This window comes from Chlorocebus sabaeus, chromosome 20 (assembly GCF_047675955.1).
Source record: "Chlorocebus sabaeus isolate Y175 chromosome 20, mChlSab1.0.hap1, whole genome shotgun sequence".
Taxonomy (NCBI): domain Eukaryota; kingdom Metazoa; phylum Chordata; class Mammalia; order Primates; family Cercopithecidae; genus Chlorocebus; species Chlorocebus sabaeus.
In genome coordinates, this window is record NC_132923.1 from 5215574 (window position 1) to 5235300 (window position 19727).

At 51.5% G+C, this 19727-nt stretch overlaps 1 protein-coding gene and 1 pseudogene across 4 annotated transcripts in view; both read right to left on the reverse strand.

Annotated features, from left to right (window-relative positions):
- Positions 1–204: 204 nt before the first annotated feature.
- The window catches only part of KIRREL1 (kirre like nephrin family adhesion molecule 1), a 108681-nt gene continuing 89158 nt past the window's right edge, over positions 205–19727 (reverse strand). For 2 of the 4 annotated variants that reach the window (XM_007976635.3, XM_007976638.3), the window contains 12 exons: positions 15821–15978; positions 13673–13823; positions 12574–12679; positions 12280–12428; positions 11682–11809; positions 10827–10953; positions 10637–10737; positions 8897–9095; positions 7013–7120; positions 6698–6837; positions 6079–6156; positions 205–5830 (listed from right to left, as the gene is read on the reverse strand). In XM_007976635.3, the coding sequence (XP_007974826.1) occupies positions 5354–5830; positions 6079–6156; positions 6698–6837; positions 7013–7120; positions 8897–9095; positions 10637–10737; positions 10827–10953; positions 11682–11809; positions 12280–12428; positions 12574–12679; positions 13673–13823; positions 15821–15978 (1922 nt within the window). In that variant the 3' untranslated portion in view covers positions 205–5353. Of the gene's footprint in view, positions 5831–6078; positions 6157–6697; positions 6838–7012; positions 7121–8896; positions 9096–10636; positions 10738–10826; positions 11002–11681; positions 11810–12279; positions 12429–12573; positions 12680–13672; positions 13824–15820; positions 15979–19727 lie in introns of all 4 variants that reach the window. The other 2 variants (XM_007976634.3, XM_007976637.3) reach the window with 1 other exon arrangement.
- On the reverse strand, positions 3230–3948 carry LOC140709452 (uncharacterized; annotated as a pseudogene).

Consider the following 19727-nt stretch of genomic DNA (forward strand, 5'->3'; position numbering starts at 1 on the left):
CTGAACTGCCATAATTGGCCTCAGGGTTCTGCACAAGTGGCAAACTAGAGAATACATTTTTGCCCCATGGCCTGGAGGTGGCACAAACACTGTTTCTGCAATTTCAGTCCAAACCTGTTTTCTCTCCAAACCAGAACTATCACCCAAAGTCAGGCAGGCTTTTAAGTAACTAGCCGTTAATGCATTAAACAACACAAAACATGGTACTTTTTAAAACATTTATATTTATATATATAAAAAAATTAAATATATATAATATATAGTGTGTTTGAGACTAAAAATATAGTACATAATATTTTAAAAAAAAGAAAAAAAGTAGAATAGGAAAAGGTGTGAGGGACACACAGATACACATTGCTAAAAACCTACGATGGTTTGTCCTAACAAAAATAATATCTTTTTTTTTCTCTTCTCTTAATTATCATCATGGATCCATTTATTTCTGGGGTCTGGGTGGAGAAAATTCAACTGGAGCTAGAAATGGATGTTGCAATCCCAAGAATGGCTGGGTAGAAAATGTGACCAAAGGGAGCCCTGGGCCTCTTCTGGTGAAATTGGACACCTCAAAATTTTCTGGGTCACTGTTGCTAACAAGATTGTGTGGAGTTTCATTGTATTGGGATTTTGGCTGCTCTCTCCCCAGAGTTAGGGTATTTTCAGGGGGGCAGCATCTGAAGAGCTCCAGAAGCAAACAGAAGAGCTCAGGGCCCATCAGTACTCAACAAGGCCAGTGGTTGGGGCCAGCAAAAAACCAGGGTAGAGACAGCAGACTGGCAGGAATGAGTGACAGTTCTATGCAAATGGAGTTATTATTATTATTATTTTATTATTATTAAGGGCAGGTTTGTACCAGAACTGCCCAGTATGGCCTGTAACTTCTGCGCAGCAATTATTTCTCCAGGGACAGGGCCTGGAGCTCCCTCACAGTGATGCAAAAAAATGGGATTCCCCACTAACCCCCCACACACCTCCTTCCTACCAAATCACACATCTCTCAGTCCTCTCCAGCAGCCCAGAAGTGAGCATCGGGACCACGCTGACAAAGGTGAGCCAATGCCTTTCACAAAAAGCCTGGCCTTGAGGAGAGGAGGAGAAATACCATAGGGGGATAGGAGGAGGCCAAGAGAAGGGAATGGGATATTTAAATGCTAATTTTATAGCGTCTTCACAAAAATAAATGCCTTTCAATTACATCCCTTGGCCTGTGCACTTCAGTGTTCATTACGGCCTTGCCAGGGTCAGGAGCTTCACTAATCCTTTTGGGCGATTATCAACATGCACAGTGGCCTATAGAGGCACCAAGCGGTGGCCTGGCTCAGGTCAGACAGCACTAACTTAGGGAAGCCAGGATTTCTGAGGCCAGGATGCTTGGGGAGGAACTGGAGCTTAGCTGTGGGAACAGAACCTTCCACACAGCAAAGAACAAGGCAGTTCGCCCCAAACGGGGTCTTGGCTTTAATGCGGCTTTCTTCAAACCCAAATGGCCGAACATTGCTATGAACGTGGGTCATGTATACTGAGACATCGATTCCGTTTTATGGAGCCTGGGACTGTGGCTCCTGACAGGTTAACGAGAGGGCACGAAACTCCAGTGCAACGTGCTCCATTTTGAAAGCAGCTAAAGCTCCCCTCAGAGTGAAGAGGAAAGTAGCCCTGCTGGGATAAGGGAAGAGCATACTGCCTGAAGACAGGGTGCTCACATGAACATTTTCACTCCAAGCGAGACAGTGATGAGAGCACAGCACTGCTCCCATCTTGGACCCTTGCCTTTCTCACTGACTAGGCTTTTTGCTTCATGCAAATTCTGTGGCTGGACTTTGAGGGATCCAGAATTTAGGATATAGGGCGGGCCCTTTACGAGGGAAGTGACCATGGCTCAGCCAAAATCAAAAGATCCTTTTCAAGATCCAGAATGTATTCCAAAACTGTTGTACCCCTTTCCCTCCACTGGCTCCCCTTGCAAGCTGCTCCCTCTCAGGTGGGAGCAGCTGTGCATACTCCCCGACCTCTGGCTCCAGGCACCTTGGACTGCAGGCTTCACCTGTTTGGTAAGAAGAGCAAGCTGTCCCTGGGCCGGAGGAATGTTCCTAAGGATCAGGGTGGAGGAAGGCTACTCCCATTTTCCCTTACAGAAGCAGTGCCTGAAACCTAGGCACATAATATGCCTATGTGCATACTATGCCCTGCCCTGGCAAAAGACACGTTTGCAAACCAATCAGAAATGAGTGGGGAGCAGCACAGATGACCCAATAGCCAAAGGATAGCCCCACATCAATTTTACTCTGAGGCTTAGGGTGTATTTCGTGTTGTTGTTTGGGATAAAGGGGTCCCTGGTGGAAACTAATTCACAACACGTCTGACAAGATAATGAAGCCCATGGTGAAAGCTTCTTCTTCGAACAGGAGAGAACCCCCCAACCAGCTCCCCAGCACTCACCATGCTTGCTACTGTTTCCAGTTCCTTGCCAGCAATGGGCAGTCCCACCCCTACTGGCAGCACAATGGGTATAACAAAACCAGAATAGTTTTAGGTTTGTGCAACTCTCCCCCTTCATTTTACAGGCCAGACAAATTGGGGGCAATGAACTAAATTGGGGGCAAGATCTAACCTTGGCAGCTTCAGGACTGGGTCCTGGGTCTCCTGACCTCTAGTCCCTTGCTCTTTCCACTAAAACAAGCCGTCAAAGGTGATCAGGATCACCAACTACTGAGGCGTCACCATGTTGCAAGACTCCAGGATTCAACAGCAAAGCTCTGTGATCAAGGATGCCTTCCACTCCCCAGAAAAGCTATTCCACTGGGCCCTTCAGGTAGGTTCCAATTCAGATTCTGATGGCACCAACATGTCAGTTACAGAGGGCAGAGACGACCTTGGTTGCTGATGCTTCCCTGTGCCTTCCTGGGTGCCTGCTCGACACCCAAGAGGCTCTGGTTAACGTGTTAAGGAGTAGAGAACAGCGAACTAGCTCTGTGTCAGGCTTCTGAAAACTAGGCTTCCTTTCTCAACCATTTTCCCTGCACCATTAGCTCAATTACCTAGTAACCTTAGGCCCTCTCTCCATCATTTCAGTAGAATGAAACTGATACTTAAGCCAAAAAGGGACAAATAAGAGAATCTAGCCAAACCCAAAACAAAAACGATTTTTTTGGAATGTTCATGTTTAAAAAGCCACCATCTTTAGACTTTAAGTCTTTGGATTACCCATGGCTTCTGGTTTTTGTGAAAATAATATAAATTTGCATGAATTTGTCTGTACAAGAAGCTGAATTTCTTGACAGACCTTCCCACTGAGCTCTCATAAAAGGACTCTATAGAAAGGTATCAGCTTCCAGGGATGGAATACAGCTGGAAGCCTGTAAATGCCCCAGGTAGGGCCCACTCCACAGGAGTTTTCCCTGCTGAAATGAAGGAGGATGCAGAGGCTTCCTGTGAGGTTAAAACCAGAGCTACTTGCTTCCCGGGTATCATCTGGTCTTTCCTAGCAAGGGGTTGGCCAGGAATGTCGCCCCCAGACCCATCTATAAGGGCAGTAATGGCCTGTGGCTGTTAAGCATGTAACTCATTAAAGCGAACATGAGTTATGTATGGTGACCACGGAGAAAGGGCAAGGAACATTTTGGGAACTGCACCAGAGGACCTGCCTACCATTGGGCTGCACATGCAGTTGGGGAGGTGGGAAACAGCCAACTCCAGACACTGCTTCTTAGGAAGGCGTGGCTGGGGCAGGGGTACAGGTTCTCCTTGGAGCTCCTGTTCTCTTTGGTCAGAAGGTGGTGGCTGAGAAGCGGTCACATGGAAGGTGTGTGTTGGATGTGCGTGCACATGGAGGAGGAGGAATGGCCTGTGGAATGCCTGTGGTGCCCTTCCGTGCCACCTTCTCCCGGTCAGCACAAGTTCTCTGTCAGGGCCATTTCCAGGCCCCTTACCTCTCCAGGTCCCCTCACCCATCTCTCTCCTAACACTGTAACACTTAACAGTGTGTCCGAGGCTCACAAGTACCCGCTCCCTGCACAACCGCCCACGTAGGGTCGGTCATCCAAAGCTTGACACTCAAGGCACTGAAAGTGGAAGAAGGAATCTGATTGGTCCAAGAAAAAAAAAAAGACACTTAAAAAACCAAAACCTGTCTCCCACACCCCCTGGAAAGTGGCCTCCAACCAACTGATGGGACCTAGGGTAGGAGAGTAAAGCTGGAGAGCCAGGCCCCCTCCCTAACTCTATCGGAGCCCACTGTGTGACAGGTTTGGCAACCTGAATGTTTAAAAATGGATTCAAAGTGCTTGGAGACTGAAAGAATAATGGAGGGTGTTAGAAACCCCATGGAGAAGAATAGGTACCACCTTTCCTTTCCAATGGGACTTGTATTTGGGTGGGGGAATCCCTACATCTTTTTTTCCCAAATGAGGTTTTCATTGTTTTTTGTTTTCTTTGAAAAATTATACAGCACCCCCACCCCTACCTCACCACTCCCCAAACCAGCTCAAGAGTTAAAGCCAGGAAGTGGGGCAGACTGGGGAGAGGAGGCCTGTGTGGCTCCCTCTAGTGTTGGTTCTGGAAACTGCTGCGCAGCACACAGCGGTCTCTGGGTCAATCAGGACATGGTCCTGGCCTTTCTTTCTCCACCAGGACCCTGACTTATCTGGCTGGCCCAGCATAGACGAGAAGGAAAGCGGGCAGTGCTGCCGGGGATTCCTGGATCCCTCTGCATGCTGACAGACAGCTGTCCACAGTGGGCCAAGGTGACTGGCATTTTGATCCCAGCTGAATGAAGGCTGGATTTGAATGCAGTGCCAGGGCTGTTCTGTAGACAAGAGCGAACATAAATCCAAGCTCCCTTCTGCAGTACCCTGAGGAAGGAGAGATGCACCCAGGGCACGAATGCAAACAACACAGGGACTGGCCAGGCTATGCTGTTTTCCACCTGTCTGTGCCACAACCACCCACTCCCATACTTCATGTCCCTAGGCCAAAGCCTGCCCACCCCTAGGTACCCCCATTTCCACTTATGGGAGATCAGAGGGGTGGGATAGAAAGGGAATGCTAAAAAGTGCCCCCTCTGCTCTCCCCAACCTTCACTTTCCCTGTCCCCATTCTAGGGTCAGGCAAGAGTGCAGGTCAGAAGAGACACATCCTCCCGAAGAAGAGGGAAGGGCAGGCCCAGGAGGCTGGGGCATGCAAAGAGCACCATCCTCGGGACGGGGTGTTTCTGGGAGACCTGCTCCCCACCTGCCACGGTGGGAGGAAGAAGGCTGGTCCGAGAAGGGAGCAATGAGCAATGCCCCTGAATATCAGGGAACAGCTGTGAAAGCCTTCTCCTCTGCCCCGCAGAGATGCCCCAGCCAGGCTCTGGCCCCTACACGTGAGTCTGCATGCGCTGCTGGAATCGCTGGCCGTAGTCCGAGTGCTGGGAGGTGTAGGAGAATCGAGTGGCTGTGGCGTACTTGCCAATGGGGTCATACGCCTCATATGGGGTCCGCTCCAGGCCAGAGGGTGGGGCCTGGGGGTAGCCCAGTCGGTAGGTGGGGTACCCGGCTGCCCCAGGGAAGGGATGGGAGTTGAACTTCTCATAGTTCTCGTAGGACAGCTGACTGGTTGTGTCGGTGCCAGCTGGGGCAGCAGGGCCAGGGGGTGTGGGCTCAGGGCCATAGTCAGAGGCAGGGGCCCGGCTATAGGTGTTGAGTTGGGCATAGCCACTGGAGTGGGAGAGACGGGATGAGGGGCGGCCGTCGAAGCGGGCAGGGCCAGGGGCACGGTAGTCAGCATAGAGCACTGCCCTGGAAGACGGGCGGTCTTCATGGGCACGCACGTTGTAGTAGCCATTGGTGGGGTCCTGGGGGCAATGAGAGAAGAAGATGGAGGCAGTGTTTCCTCTTGGTTGGGGATCAAGTCTCACCACGGCCTTCTGGGCTTCCTCCTCTGGCTCTCCCTATGTCCCCATCTAGCATTCCACCTCTTCTGCTCCTTCCAAATCCCTCCCAACCACTCCTCCCCAAGTCTGTCCTCACCTCCCTGCTACAGGCCCGCGGAAACCCACTGGTCCACCAGCCCTCGTGCCCTGGCCCCTTCCCCCTTTCCCACCTTCATCTCATACTCCTCCCGGGTGTCAATAGTGTCGCAGCGCAGGTCCTGCTTCAGATCCACATCATCCTTAAATGACTGCAGAGCAGCAGGAGTGGGGCGTCAGCAGACGGAAGCCCTGCTCTTTTCGACTCTCACCAACCCCTCCCCACACTCAGAGGCCACCTGCTCACAGGAGGGGTCTGAGGTCAAGGGCAGACTTGAGTTCTGGGTTCTCTAGGCAGAGGCTCTAGGATGTGGTGGGAAGAGACCAGAGACCTCGGTTCGAGCACTAACATGTAATGGGACCTTGTATATGTCACTGCCCCCCTCCAGGGCTGTTTCCTCACCTCAGCAATGAGGCAGATGGACCAGAAAGCCTCTGGGGGCTTCCAACTTTCACACTCTGGGGGGCAAAGGAAGTCTTTGGAGAACCCCAGCTGCCTATCCTCTGCTGGAGGAAACTAGCCTGGGGTGTGTGTGAGAGAGAATGTGTGTGAGTGTGGGAGAGTGTGTGTGGCAGGACCAGGGGAGGCCGATTGAGGAAGGAGAGAATGACCATGGTTATTAGAGATCTGGGATGGAGCTGTTCCTCAGAGGGTGGAGAAGGCAGGAGGCCAGCAAGGAGCAGGACCCTCACCGAGTAGATGGCCTTCATGACCCGGGTCGCTGTGGAGACGCTGGCAGTGTCATCCTCCCGGTCAGAATGCATTGTAAGTGGCTCTCGGTTCACTGTCTCCACCTTGATATCCAGCTTCCTCAGGGTAACATCTTTGCGACCTGGGATAGGAGAGGCAGCTTGGACCAAGTGCTTCCTGCTGGCCTCTGCAGTGGCTGCTTCAGTCTCCCTCTGGGCTGGAGCTCAACGGCCAACCCCCCATCCATCCCAACACTGCCTGTCACGGCCCTGGAAGGGCCAGGGGAAGGCTGTGGGCTGCACAGGGCCCATACTCACTGCCTTTGCGGCGCCGGTAGAGGAAGAATACCAAGGCGATGAAGAAGAAGATGAGCAGGATGCTCGCACCGATGGTGGCCCCAGCTATGATGCCCACAGGTAACACCTCTTTCGATGGGGAAGGAAAGGTGGAGGCATGAGGCTGGAGTTATACGGGGAGCTAAGCTCAGTGCTGGCTGAAGGCTAGGCCACAGCTACAGAGGCAACCTTGGCTTGTGTACAGGGCTAAGTTTTGACTGAGCCTGGGAACAGCATTAAGTTTAAGTCAAGGTTGGATTAGAGAGGAAGGTCTGCATTGTGTTGGATTTTGGTCTGTGATCCAGCTCCATCAGAATGGAGATCATGGTCATGTCTCATCCCTGCAGCTGGGGCAGGAGTTTGCCCCGGCCTTGGTTGTCTGTCGATCTCTGTCCTTCAGCCCACCTGACTATGATGCTTGGCCCTTCGCTCTTGTTTGAGGTCAGCTGTCTCCAGACTCTCCAATCTGCCACCCATATGCCGACATCTTTCATCACCGTGCCATCCATAATACCACTGGGACTGCCCCATGTGCACCTATCTACCCAGGGCTCCAACAGTTTTCCTTGGTTTCCTCTGCTTCCCAGAGCTGAGGAGGAGCTCAGGAATCCTGCTTCCAGTCTTCTCTCTCTTCCTAGCAGCTCTAGCTGAATCCAGATCCTGCTTATAGCTTTTCCTCTCTGAGATCCTTCCCTGTGGAGCTCCACGTTACTGTATCTACTCCTTTCTTCCCTACCCCCAATCCCCTTGCTGGCATCCTCAGTTAAGACCAAAGTGATGGGCCGGGCGCAGTGGCTCACGCCTGTAATCCCAGCACTTTGGGAGGCTGAGGTGGGTGGATCATGCGATCAGGAGATGGAGACCATCTTGGCCAACATGGTGAAACCCCGTCTCCACTAAAAATACAAAAAATTAGCCGGGGGCGTGGTGGCACGCACCTGTAGTCCCAGCTATGCAGGAGGCTGAGGTAGGAGACTCATTTGAACCTGGGAGGCATGGGTTGCAGTAAGCCAAGATCGCACCACTGTACTCCAGTATGGGTGACAGAGTGAGACTTCGTCTCAAAAAAAAAAAAAGGCGGAAGTGATGGGATGCTGTCATTTTCCATGCGGTTCCCCATCTCCTATGTCAAATGGTTAGTTCTCAAAAAATAAAACAACAACAAAAAAGTGCTTTTCCTCCTTGGACTTGGTAGCTTCCAAAAGTCAAAGGAATACCTCTTTTATCATGTGACATGTGAGAAGTGCCTTAAAGGACAGAGCACTTTTCTGCTATCAGAGTGACAATTCTTGAAGAGGTAGGGGAACCCATACTTACTGAACACCTATTATATGCCAGGCATTTTGTAAATATTCTCTCATTTAATCCTCACAGCAGCCCAATGAAATGGGCAGCATTATTCCCTTTTGCAGTTCATATGATTCTTCTCCATCTGAATATTAATTTGCTACCACTCTGTAAGTCCCTCCACTACACTGAAAGTTTCTTGAGGTCAGGGACTGTGTCTTGTTCACGGCTCTTCCTGCAGACCCTGGGGCAGAGCCTGGCACACAGCAAATGCTCAATACACTTTAACAAAGTGAGGGAATTTCCCCAGCTGAGCATATGGAGGCCAGGTTCTGGTGGGAAGGCCCAAGAGAGTTCTTTCCCTGATGCACAGACTCTTATAATAGGCAGGAATCAGACGGGAGTAGCCCCAAACCCCTTCACTCCTTATCTCTCAGCCGGGACATCCCTCTGTGTGTCACCTCCCTCAGAGCAGAGCCCAAGGGAAGGGGAGCAGCTGAGCCCTGCCCCTGGAGAAAAGAGGGAGCAGAATCCTCAGGCTGCCCTGCACCCCAGCTGGCAGGCAGCACTGCCAGTCACCTCGCTCTTCCAGCTGGATGATGGCTGTGCCTGGCCCGAAGCTGTTCCAGGCGGTGCAGTTGTAGTGAGTCTGAAAGTCGGCCTCCATGACATTGTTGATGGTGAGCGTGGATAGCACCCCACTGCCTGAGTTGGTCCTCTCCACTGTATAGCGTTCCAGGGTCCCCACCTCCAAGAAGTTCTCCTTCCATGCCCATGCCTGCAGTGGAGAGGGCAGGAAGGAGGTAAGAAAGGGGCAGGTGGCAGAAGCCCATGCCCACGTGTCCCCTGATCCACCCTCAAGGCACCCTCAGCCCTATGTGCCATGTGTGCCCCACGAGTCCAGCCTAACACCTCCCTGTAACAAACCTAAGTCACACCTGCTGCCTCACACCCTCGGCACTGACTCTCCACTCAAGGAGGAGCAGTGGCTCCCATGCATGGCTGACATCAGATTTACCTAGGGAGATTCTTTCAAATGTAGATTTTTGGGACTTCTGTCCTACATAGGAATCTCCAAGGAGGAGGAGAATCTCTATTTTCATAATGATCACATGTGATGTGGATGCGGCTGATCCAATGAACCGACACCGGGAGCCCCAGATGTTGTAGAAAAAGTTCTGCATTGGTCCTCAAGAACGCTGGGCTCCTCTGCCCATCAAGTCCCTGCGTGGCCTCCCCGTCCCTCTCTAGGCCTCATTTTTCTCGTCTATACAATGACAGAACCAGGCTAGGGCCAGACAATGCTCAAGATTTCTTTCAGCTCTGATAGTCTGTGATTCTAACTAAGCGTAACTCAATCTTTAGGCATAACTTTAACCAACCCACACGACCTGCCTGACTGGCTCTGAGACTGATCCACAGACTTATAATAGGCAGAACCCACAACGGGGTATCCCTGGACCATTCCATCCCTGACCTCTCAGCTGGGCCATTCCCCTGCGTGGCCCCTTCCTCAGAGTGAAGCCTAAGAGGAGGGGAGCAGCCGAGAACTGGCTCCTTTCCAGGGATCAATCCTCCTAGATCTGCAAGGAAAGCCCCCCGGGAGCCCAGCCGCCTGCTGCCCGGGCAGCCGTGGTAATGAAGTGTCCCTGGGCAGCCCTGGAGTTAGCCAAATGGTCATTAAATGTGATGAGGGGTTTGACAGTTAATGGTCACGGAAGGAATTAATGGCTCATGGTGTGGGGGAGAGGAGAAAGGAGGGAGGAGAGTGGCAAGGCAAAGGGGCTGGTAGGAGGAAGGCAAGAGGAGGGAGAGAAGAGTGGGCCAGGCAGGCAGGAGAACTGATGGGATGGGAGGGAGAGGGCAGGAGCCAGAGGAGGAGGAGACAGGGAAGGGGAGGGAACAAAGAAAAGAGCAGGAGGTCAATGACAGGGCAGATGAGGGAGAAAAGAGGGGAAGTGTTAGCTCAGGGGAGAGAGCGGGGAACTAACATGAATTGAGTGCTGGCCTAGGCATCTCATACCTGTTGCTGCCATGACTTCTCACAGCAACTCTATTAGGTAGGATTTACTGGCCCTGTTTTGTAGATGAATAAACTGAGGTTCAAAACATTAAGTGATCTGCTCAGGGACACATAACAAGTAAGGGAGGAGGTGGGATTTGAGCAGGTAAAGGGACAGAGGGACAGAAAGCAGAAGATTCGAAGATGGAAACGGGACAGGGAAGTTGAAGGAGCAAAACCAGCAGAGGTGAGAGGAGACTGGGCCTGGGCAAAGAAGCGGGGAGGGCTGGCTGTCCGCAGGCAGGTCCACCACTCACTATGCGGTCTGGGGGTGGTGTGCTCCCAATGAAACACTCCACCTTGCCACCGTCACCCCTCACAGCGTACTGCACCGCCTCACTGGAGATGATGGGGGGCCCTGCAAGCAAGAAGACACACATCAGAACCAGTTAAAAACCGCAGTGCTGGCCCACCCAGGCCCGGCTGCCTCTCAGGCCACTCACTCACCGTTCACATAGAGCGGCACCTCCCGCTCAGCCACTCCGATTCGAGGCACAATGGCCCGGCAGGTGTAGGTGCCAGCGTCTGCCTGAGTCACCGACTTCAGCAGCAGCTGGTTGCTGTTACTCAGGACCTGGGCAGAGAGAGCAGCCTCGGGTGGGGAGCCAGGAGGCCTGGGCCCCTAGGTCCATGAGGGCCCCACATCGGAGGCATTGGAAAGAAAGCAGGAAGGGCCACAAGTGAATTCCCAGAAGGGAAAAGGGATTCCCGAGTCCATTTTGGTCCATGCTCTGACTCTACACAGGTTGGCATGTAAATACCCCATCTCTGCAAGAGTGGGCAGGGACGGGGTAGAGGCCAGAGAGGGCGGGTGAAGGCTGAAATCATTTTAGGAGGATGCAGCCTCTTCTGATGATCTGTCGTGTTTTCATTGCCAAATGAAGTAGGACGTTTTACTCTGAGATTCCTCTTCCTGCAGTTCTGGCCCAAATGGTCTACTGGGCATCTCTGCAGAGCTATAGACTCCAGCCTTCTCTAGCGAATCGCCTCAGCTTCCCCACCTCCCTGTGCAGCATTATTTACCAGACCTTTGCCACTGCAGCAGGCCCATCCCAGGCCCTCTCCCTTCCTCCCATCCCACCCTGCTTCCCATGCATAGCTGAGTTTGTCCCCCAAGTGCTTCTGAACTGGGCAGCTGTCCTGTGAGAAGAGGTGGGGATAACTGTAAGCACCTTCTCCTTCAAATCTCAAGACCCTAGAAATAGCCCAGGTTCAAAGATGATGCTGCAGCCCCCGCATCTACTCCCATCTGTGGCCACACCCCTTCCTCCTAGCATTCAGAATAGGCAGTAACAGTCTTACCATGTTTGAGTCCTTTTTGGTCCAGGTGAGAGTGAGGGGGGGATTCCCAACCCAGACACAGGTGAGGGTCACATCAGAGCCAATGTCTGTAGTTGTGGGTTTGGGGTCGACTACAATCCGGGGAGCAACTGTGAGAGAGAAAGAAGCCACTTGTTAGGGTCTCAAGCTCACAGGGTTAACTCCAATCAATCTTCTTCCTCCTGCCCTGCTACCTCCCCATTCATGGAGCCGTCCCCGACTCTGCCCCAGGCCCTCCAGGGCCCCGCTCTCTGTCCCCGTCCCTGCCCTCCCGCTCTCTGTCCCCGTCCCTGCCCTCCCGCTCTCTGTCCCCGTCCCTGCCCTCCCGCTCTCTGTCTCTGTCCCTGCCCTCCCGCTCTCTGTCCCCGGTCCTGCCCTCCCACTCTCTGTCCCTGTCCCTGCCCTCCCGCTCTCTGTCTCCGTCCCTGCCCTCCCGTTCTCTGTCCCTGTCCCTGCCCTCCCGCTCTCTGTCCCTGTCCCTGCCCTCCCGCTCTCTGTCCCTGTCCCTGCCCTCCTGCTCTCTGTCCCTGTCCCTGCCCTCTCGCTCTCTGTCCCCGTCCCTGCCCTCCCAGCTACTCACAGTGGACATTTACTAAAGTGCTGACATTGGTGCTCCCCACTTTGTTGTGAACCTCACAAGACACAGGCTCCGTGAAAAAGGAATAATCCACATTTGTCTCATAGCGACTCTCATGGGCGTCTTCAATCAAGAAACCCCCTTTGGCCCACCTGGGGGAGGAGGCAACACAGAGGTGGGATCAGGCCTCAGACCCTCTCAACTACAACCATGACGCTTGGCCTCCCCAGTACAGCCTCCGATCCCAAACTCTTCTGTATCACTCACTGGAGTGCTCCCAGCCTCTGACCCCCTCACCTGTAGCCCAAGATCTCGGGGTTGGCTGTGGCCTGGCAGGTAAAGACAACACGCTCACCCTCCTGCACCGTCTGTGGCTCAACGGACAGGGTCACTGTAGGAGGGTCTGCAAAGTAGAGCACAGGGAGTCAGGGTCTTTTCTGTCCCTTGAGTTTCTTTTTCCCTCCCTAACACGTACACTCAGACCTGACCACTCTCAGGGGGGATCTGGGAATTTGAGGTTGCAGTGTATCAGCTCCAATTAACACGCTGTCTTCCTCACCTTTTCCACATGGAGCCTCTAGGGGGCCTGCTAGGGTGACCACCAATGAAGGCACCAAAGGGACAAATAACGCAATGGACTAATGACCCACTGTGGCCACTAGGCGTCAGTGTGAGCTTGCTTGGCTCACTAAAAGGGATGGGGTGTGGGCATCCCCAGTTGCTGCCCACACCCCCATGGCTCCCTGGGCAGAGACAATTTATTACACACCTACCAGGAAAGAATACTCCATGCTAGATGCTCTTCTGCTATACCTCATTTAATGCTCACAACCCCAGGAAGCAAGTCCAGGTCCACAATCCCTTATTCGAAATCCTTAGAACTAGATGCATTTAAGAATTCAGAATTTTTCAAATTTAGAAAGGCAATGCTGTGCATAGAGCGTTTACTGTGTAAGATCCCCAGCAGCGTCTGGGCTACATCCCATAGTCACATATGAATACATATGCAGTGAAACTTAAGACTAAATTAAATAAAAGACTATGAAGAGCCTTGGTTGAGGCTTCGCCACCAAATCACTTTTAGTTTGAATAAGGGGCTGTAGGCCAGTATTTTATCTTTTGCAATATACAGTATACAGAATTGGAAACCGAGGCCCAGAGAGTATAAATCATTGACTAATAACAGGCTGGTTTAGACCTGGGGAATGCCTGACTCCACAGCCAATGCTCTACCAGCCCTTAGTCCCCACAGTTCAATCCAAGGAATGAAAGATGTGACAAAGGCAAGTGTTTGTCCTGGGGACCGTAGGGGGACTCTTAGTTTGTGCTTCTCAAAAAGCTGCCTACATTCCCCTCCTACCCCACTGCTCCAGACTGCTCCCCCTAGCCCACTCACGGTGCACGTCCAGCTCAATGGAAGTCTCCTTGCCACTAGGGATGGCCTCGTTCATGCTTCGGCAGGTGAAGACACGCCCAATGTCCAGGTCTGTGGGGTTAATGAGCAGTTGGCTCACGGTGGTCTCCCTCTTCCCATCCTTCAGCAATTCCTGGAACATGACAAGGGTGGGAGATATGGTCAAGCTAAAAGCCCCCTCCTCTTCTCTTAAGGCGACCTCACTCAGAGGTGGGCTTGAGCTGGAGGGATACTGTAATTTAAAGCTCAACTCCCTTCACTCCCACAACCTCTTCCCTGTGTGTGTGTGTGTCTGTGTGTGTGTGTTTAATCAATAGACTATTAATTATCTTTTAATTAAAATTATATATTTTTAGGGTCTTGCTATGTTGCCCAGGCTGGCCTCCAAAGCCTGGACTCAAGCAATCCTCCTGCCCGAGCCTTCTGAGTAGCAGCGACTACAGGAGTGTGTGCCACCATGCCCACATCACACACTATCTTTTGGAGCAGTTTTAAGTTTACAGAAAAATTGAGCAAAAAGTACAGGGAGTTTCCATATACCCTCCTCCCTGACCTTACAGTTTCCCCCATTCCTAACACCTTGCATTAGAGTGATAAGTCTGTTACAACTGATGGACCAAAATTAACATATTATTATTAATGCCACAATTTACATTAGAGTTCACTCTTCGTGAGTCCAGCGCAAATCCCTTCTCTTCTGGAAAGCCTTCTGCAGCCAGCCCAGCCCTCAGAACTCTCTCCCAGCCTGAATGTATGCCCTTATAGTCACTGTGTCATGCTCACAGCTCTAGGCACATCCAGTCTTGCTTGTAGGCACCATGTGTCAGTATTTCAAGATTGGGTTTCTTCTGCTAAACTGTAAACTCCTTGAGGGCAGGGAAGGGACTCACAGGCTCGAAGTCTTACACGTGCTCAGTGACAGCCAGGGGTCCCTAAATATGGTCACAGGAACCCTTGAGCTGTTTTCTATACTGCAAACTGCCTGAGGGAAGTCATATTATTAATCAAAGTAAGGCCCCGTGGTTTGACCACCATGCATGCAGCTTTGCTGGACAGGCACAGTTCAGGGCCAGTGCAGTAACACTGGCTCCCTCGTGCTACTTCGAAGCTCTATTGTCTTTAATGAATATGAAAAATGGGGGTGAATGACAAGTGGATATTAACAAACCAACTTGTTTGGTTGCCAAAATGTAGCCCTGATGAAGAAAAATAACAGTTTTTGGTTGTGAAAAGGTTAAGTACCACTGAGGCCAAATTATCATTTCTCAAATGAGAAACTAAGGCCAGAAGAAAGTGAAGTGAATTTTTCAAGGTCACACAGTGTGTTGAGGGCAGAACTGAAGCCAGAAGCCAGGTATCCCTGGGATTGCACACTGAGGAGCATGGGAACATCTCCCTCCCCACACTGAGAATTGCTCCTGCAGCACCAGCAAAGGGTTGGATACACATATGTTCACCCACAGCTGGCAGGGTAACCCCAAACAGGAAATCTGGATTTCAATTCCAGCTGTACTGTCCACTGTGCTATGTAATCCTGGGCAAGTCACTTGATATCTTTCATGGCTTCCTCATCTATAAAATGTATACAAGGATCCCTGCTTCCCCAGCCCCTTTGTTGTGATGACTAGAATAATCTGACAAACAGATGCTGAAGGAAAGAGGTAGAAGTGGTCAGTGGAGAGAAAGCACAGTCAGACCCAGGTACAAACCCCAGCTCTGCACCAGTTGTGTGACCTTGGACAAGTCACTCAACCCCTCTGAGCACCAGTTTCCTCCTTTGTGAGTTGGAAATAATGCCTCCTTTATGGGACTCCTATGAAGATTAAGGGAGACTGTCCATAAAGTGCTTAGCATGCACAGTGTCCGGCACTCAGTAGGTGTTTAATCCATGGCAACTTACTATTACTATTAATCTCTGCTCAGCTACTGAATGACATAGTAAACCTGGGAATTCATTTCTCTTCTCTGGGTTTCAGTTTTCCCAACTGTAGAATGAGAGGGCTGAACCAGATGACCTCTAAGCCCCTCTCACGTCTGTGTGCTCCTGAGTCTGTGGTCAAACCCCTGTGGGAAAGGAGAGGTGAGCTGGGCTAGGCCCAGGAGGAGCTGGGGGAGCTGGCCGGAGCTCACCGTGCTGGCCACAGCGCCCTCCTGCTGCGTCCCGTCCCGGAACCAGATGATGGTGGCAGCAGGCTTCGCATTGAAGGCCCGGCATGTGAGGTTGTGGGGGGTGCCTGCCTGCAGTAGAATCACGGGGCCTCCGTCAATCCTGGTGTCATCTGGGGGGACTGTGGGAGAAAGCAGAGCAAAGTCAGTGCAGGGTGTGGCTAACACTTCCCTGATGACCAAAACTCCTGCCTCTGGAAGCATCCTTCCACCTGCACGTGTGCCTCTAGGGAGGCAGTACCACCCTACCCCCACCTCCAACCACTGTCTCCACTGCTTTTGTGGTGGCTTCACCTAGGTCCTCAGCTCACACATCTTTCCCAGTCCTTGTCTGTTTTTCTTTGCTGGCCTATAATATTTTCTGGTACTCCATGCCCCTACTGGTTTTGTTGTTGTTGTTGTTTGTTTGATTTTGAGATGGAGTCTCGCTCTGTCGCCCAGGCTGGAGTGTAGTGGTGCCATCTTGGCTCACTGCAACCTCCGCCTCCTGGGTTCAAATGATTCTCCTGCCCCAGCCTCCCAAGTGGCTGGGATTATAGGCGTCCACCACTGCTCCCGGCTAATTTTTGTATTTTTAGTAGAGAGTAGGGGTTTCACCATGTTGGCCAGACTGGTCTCGAACTCCTGACCTCTCAAGTGATCTGCCTGCCTCAGCCTCCCAAAGTGCTGGGATTACAGGTGTAAGCCACTGTGCCTGGCTCCATACCCGTACAGTTGCTCAGAGCTACACACTACAGATGGAAGCCTCAAACTTAGGGAAGGGCTGGGCTATCTCAGGCTCTGAGTACCGCTCATACCCTTCAGAGTCCAGCTTGGAAAGGTGGCGACCTCCACAGGACTTCTTGCATCCTCCCTCCTGTCTGCTCCTCTACCCTGGAGCAGCCAGATGGGCTGTCCTGTTACAGTAACCTCCATGTCACACTGCTAGCAGGTTATTTTTCCCTACAGCACAGCTAACTATGTGCCACTTCCCTGCTCAAGCACCTTCAATGGCTACAACTGCCTAGGGCATAAGTTCCAAACATTTCAGCCTCCTGTTCAGGGTCCTTAAGCCAAGACCTGCAATGCAGTGCTTTCCATATGGCACGCCCTTCTCCCACAGCTTCTTTTGAAGTGCTTCCCATCCTGTTCAAATCCCAGTTGATGCACAAGGCTTTCCATGCGTAGCCCACCCCCACCATGGTGGCCCCCACCAGTCACTCAGAGCTCTTAGCGCCATCTGCCTTGGATTTTGTTTACTTGTAACAGTTATCTAACCCTGCCCCAACCAAAACTGTTATCCCCTGGGAAAACAGCAACCCTGTCTCACTAATGTTTATATGGTCACCAGTGCCTAGAATGTGACCAAAGTAGGCTCTTGCTAAATGTTTAAAGAATTGAATTGACCGATGTCTGATGCTAGCAAACAAGGGGGGCTCTCCCTGCCCTATCTCCCTAGGCTTCTAAGACAAACCACACTGTAAGTTCCCTGAGGGTAGCGTCTGCTGCTGATATACTATCAGCACTTCAATGTCCAGCCCAGTGCTTGGGTGATCACAGGTGCTCAGGGATATTTGCTGAATTAATGAATGGATGCTGATGAAATAAAGGCAGAAGGATTTTGATTATAATTTTTCTGGTCCACCCAGTGTTCATCAACCATAAATGAGAAAGGAACTCCTGGGCTCAAGCAACCCTCCCACCTCAGTTTCCCAAGTATCAGAAATTACAGGTACACACCATCATGCTTGGCTAATTTCTATTTTTTGTAGAGACGAGGTTTCACTATGTTGCTGAGGCTGGTCTGAAATTCCTGGGCTCAAGCAATCCTCCTACCTCAGCCTCCCAAAGTGCTGGGATTACAAGCATGAGCCAGCGTGCCCCACCGATAAAAGATTTTGTTTGCTTCTTGTGAGAAAGACAAGAAAGACTCAGAGGAGGGTCCAGAGGGAACACTCGAGAGGAGACCCTGGGAGACCCACGGTGCCTGGTGGTGGGCAGGGCTGTTCTAGAATTTACACAATGAAGGTCTCTATGCTGGGGTTTCCAGTAGAAACTACTCGAAACCTGTCTTAGCATTCTGTTCAATTCATGTGTGCCTAGTGGTATAGTGGAAAAAGAATAAAACTTGGATTCAGACTGCCTGGTTTCAAATCCTGGTACCTTTGTTCACCTGCCCTGTGATCTCAGATGAGTTCCTAAAGTCCCTAGGTCTCAGTTTCGTCATCAGAGAAGAAACCAAGACATAACAATGCCTACTCACTAGAACCTCGTGAAGATCAGATGAGATACTGTACATAGACTACGGTGTGCAGGGCATGTGTGAGGTATGGAATGTATTAGCCTTACTGCCTGGAGGAGAGTAGCAGTGGCTCCAACTCCTGCCTGGCTAATTATCCTCTGAATCCCGGGCTCTTCCTCCTTGTTCTGTGGTGTGTCTGGTTCCAATGCCAGATGAGGACAGGTTTGAGGATGGGGATGGGGAGCAGCTTGAAAAGTAGAGAAAGTTGGAGAGAAACAAATAAAGAGCTGCTGCTCAGGTCCTCCTGGTCTGCTCAGGCCCCTCTAAGGTCACATGTTGCTGCCACACCCGGGAGGAAGATCCTGCATGGGCAGAGCCCTGAGGAGACGCCATGCCCAGGTGTGTGCCCAGGCGTGTGAAGCCCCTCCACTGGGAAGGCATCAGCTTCCTCTGCCCTGGTAATGCTCCCTGCCCCTTTGTTCATGCAAAGACTACCCATCTGCCACCTCTGCCAGCAGTCCACCTTTCTCTGGAATTTTCCAAACTCTCTGCCTATCCTCCATGAGCTCATCCCTGCCCCTCATATCTGGGGCAAACAACAGTAAAGCTGTTAAGGTGCCTGCTGAGCCAGCTGTTAGAGGGCATGCGTCCATGTGTGCATGTGTTTATAAGCAAGTTTTTATGGTTCGTGACTTAAATCTGTATATCAATATGCTCATGTGCCTCCCCACACTCATACGCCCCTGAGTCTGTGGTCAAAACAAGACCTCAGTTCCCTTGTTTGTAAAACTTCAAAAATAACATGGACACCTACTCCCACGAGTTGTTATTGTGGAGGCAAAGGAAAATCAAGAAGGTGGAGCCAACCATGAATGGTGGTGGGATCGACAATAATTTCTACCATTCAGTGAACGTTCACCTTGTGCCTCTTGTGTGTGGCACGTTCAGAAGTGCCTCCTGTGTGTGACTTCATTTAATCCTTACCATTTAATCCTTACCACAATCATTTAATCCTTACCACAAAGTATATTTCTTTATTCCTTTCATGGTAAATATCATTAACCCCAATTTACAGATAAGGAACGGAGGCTCGAAGAGGATAAACAAATGTGCTCAGAGACAGGAGAGTGAGTTAGAGGGCAGAGCTGGGATGTGGACCAGGCTTGCCGGACCCAGAAGCCACGCTCATCACCATGGTTTTGGAGGTCTGTATATCTATGTTACGTCTGCATCTGTAGGGGAGTAGGAGGCATCCATTCAAAGTCCTACCCTAAGGAAGAATGACAGAAGCCATTCTGTGAAGAAGGCTGTCCTGGGGAGCTGGGGGGTCACTGAGGGGGATGGCTGGCGAGGAGGGAAGTCTATGAGTCTGATGTCATGCAGGGAGGCTGGTACCAGGCACTGGGCACAGCCATCTCCTCATTTCTGCCCTGCCTAGTCTCTGGGTCCCCCAGCTGCCATGAGCAAAGGCTGTAGGTAAGCAGGTACGCCGGAAGGGAAGCAGGAAGTGCCATGTCTTCTTATTGCCTCTGTGTGCTGCAGGTGGCAGGAGAGGAGAGAGTGAGGGGAGAAGAGCAGCTGGACTATCCGTCCCTGTCTCCCTTTCAGGTTAAAGTTACTCCTGGGGCCTCTCCCTGATCTCTCATCCAT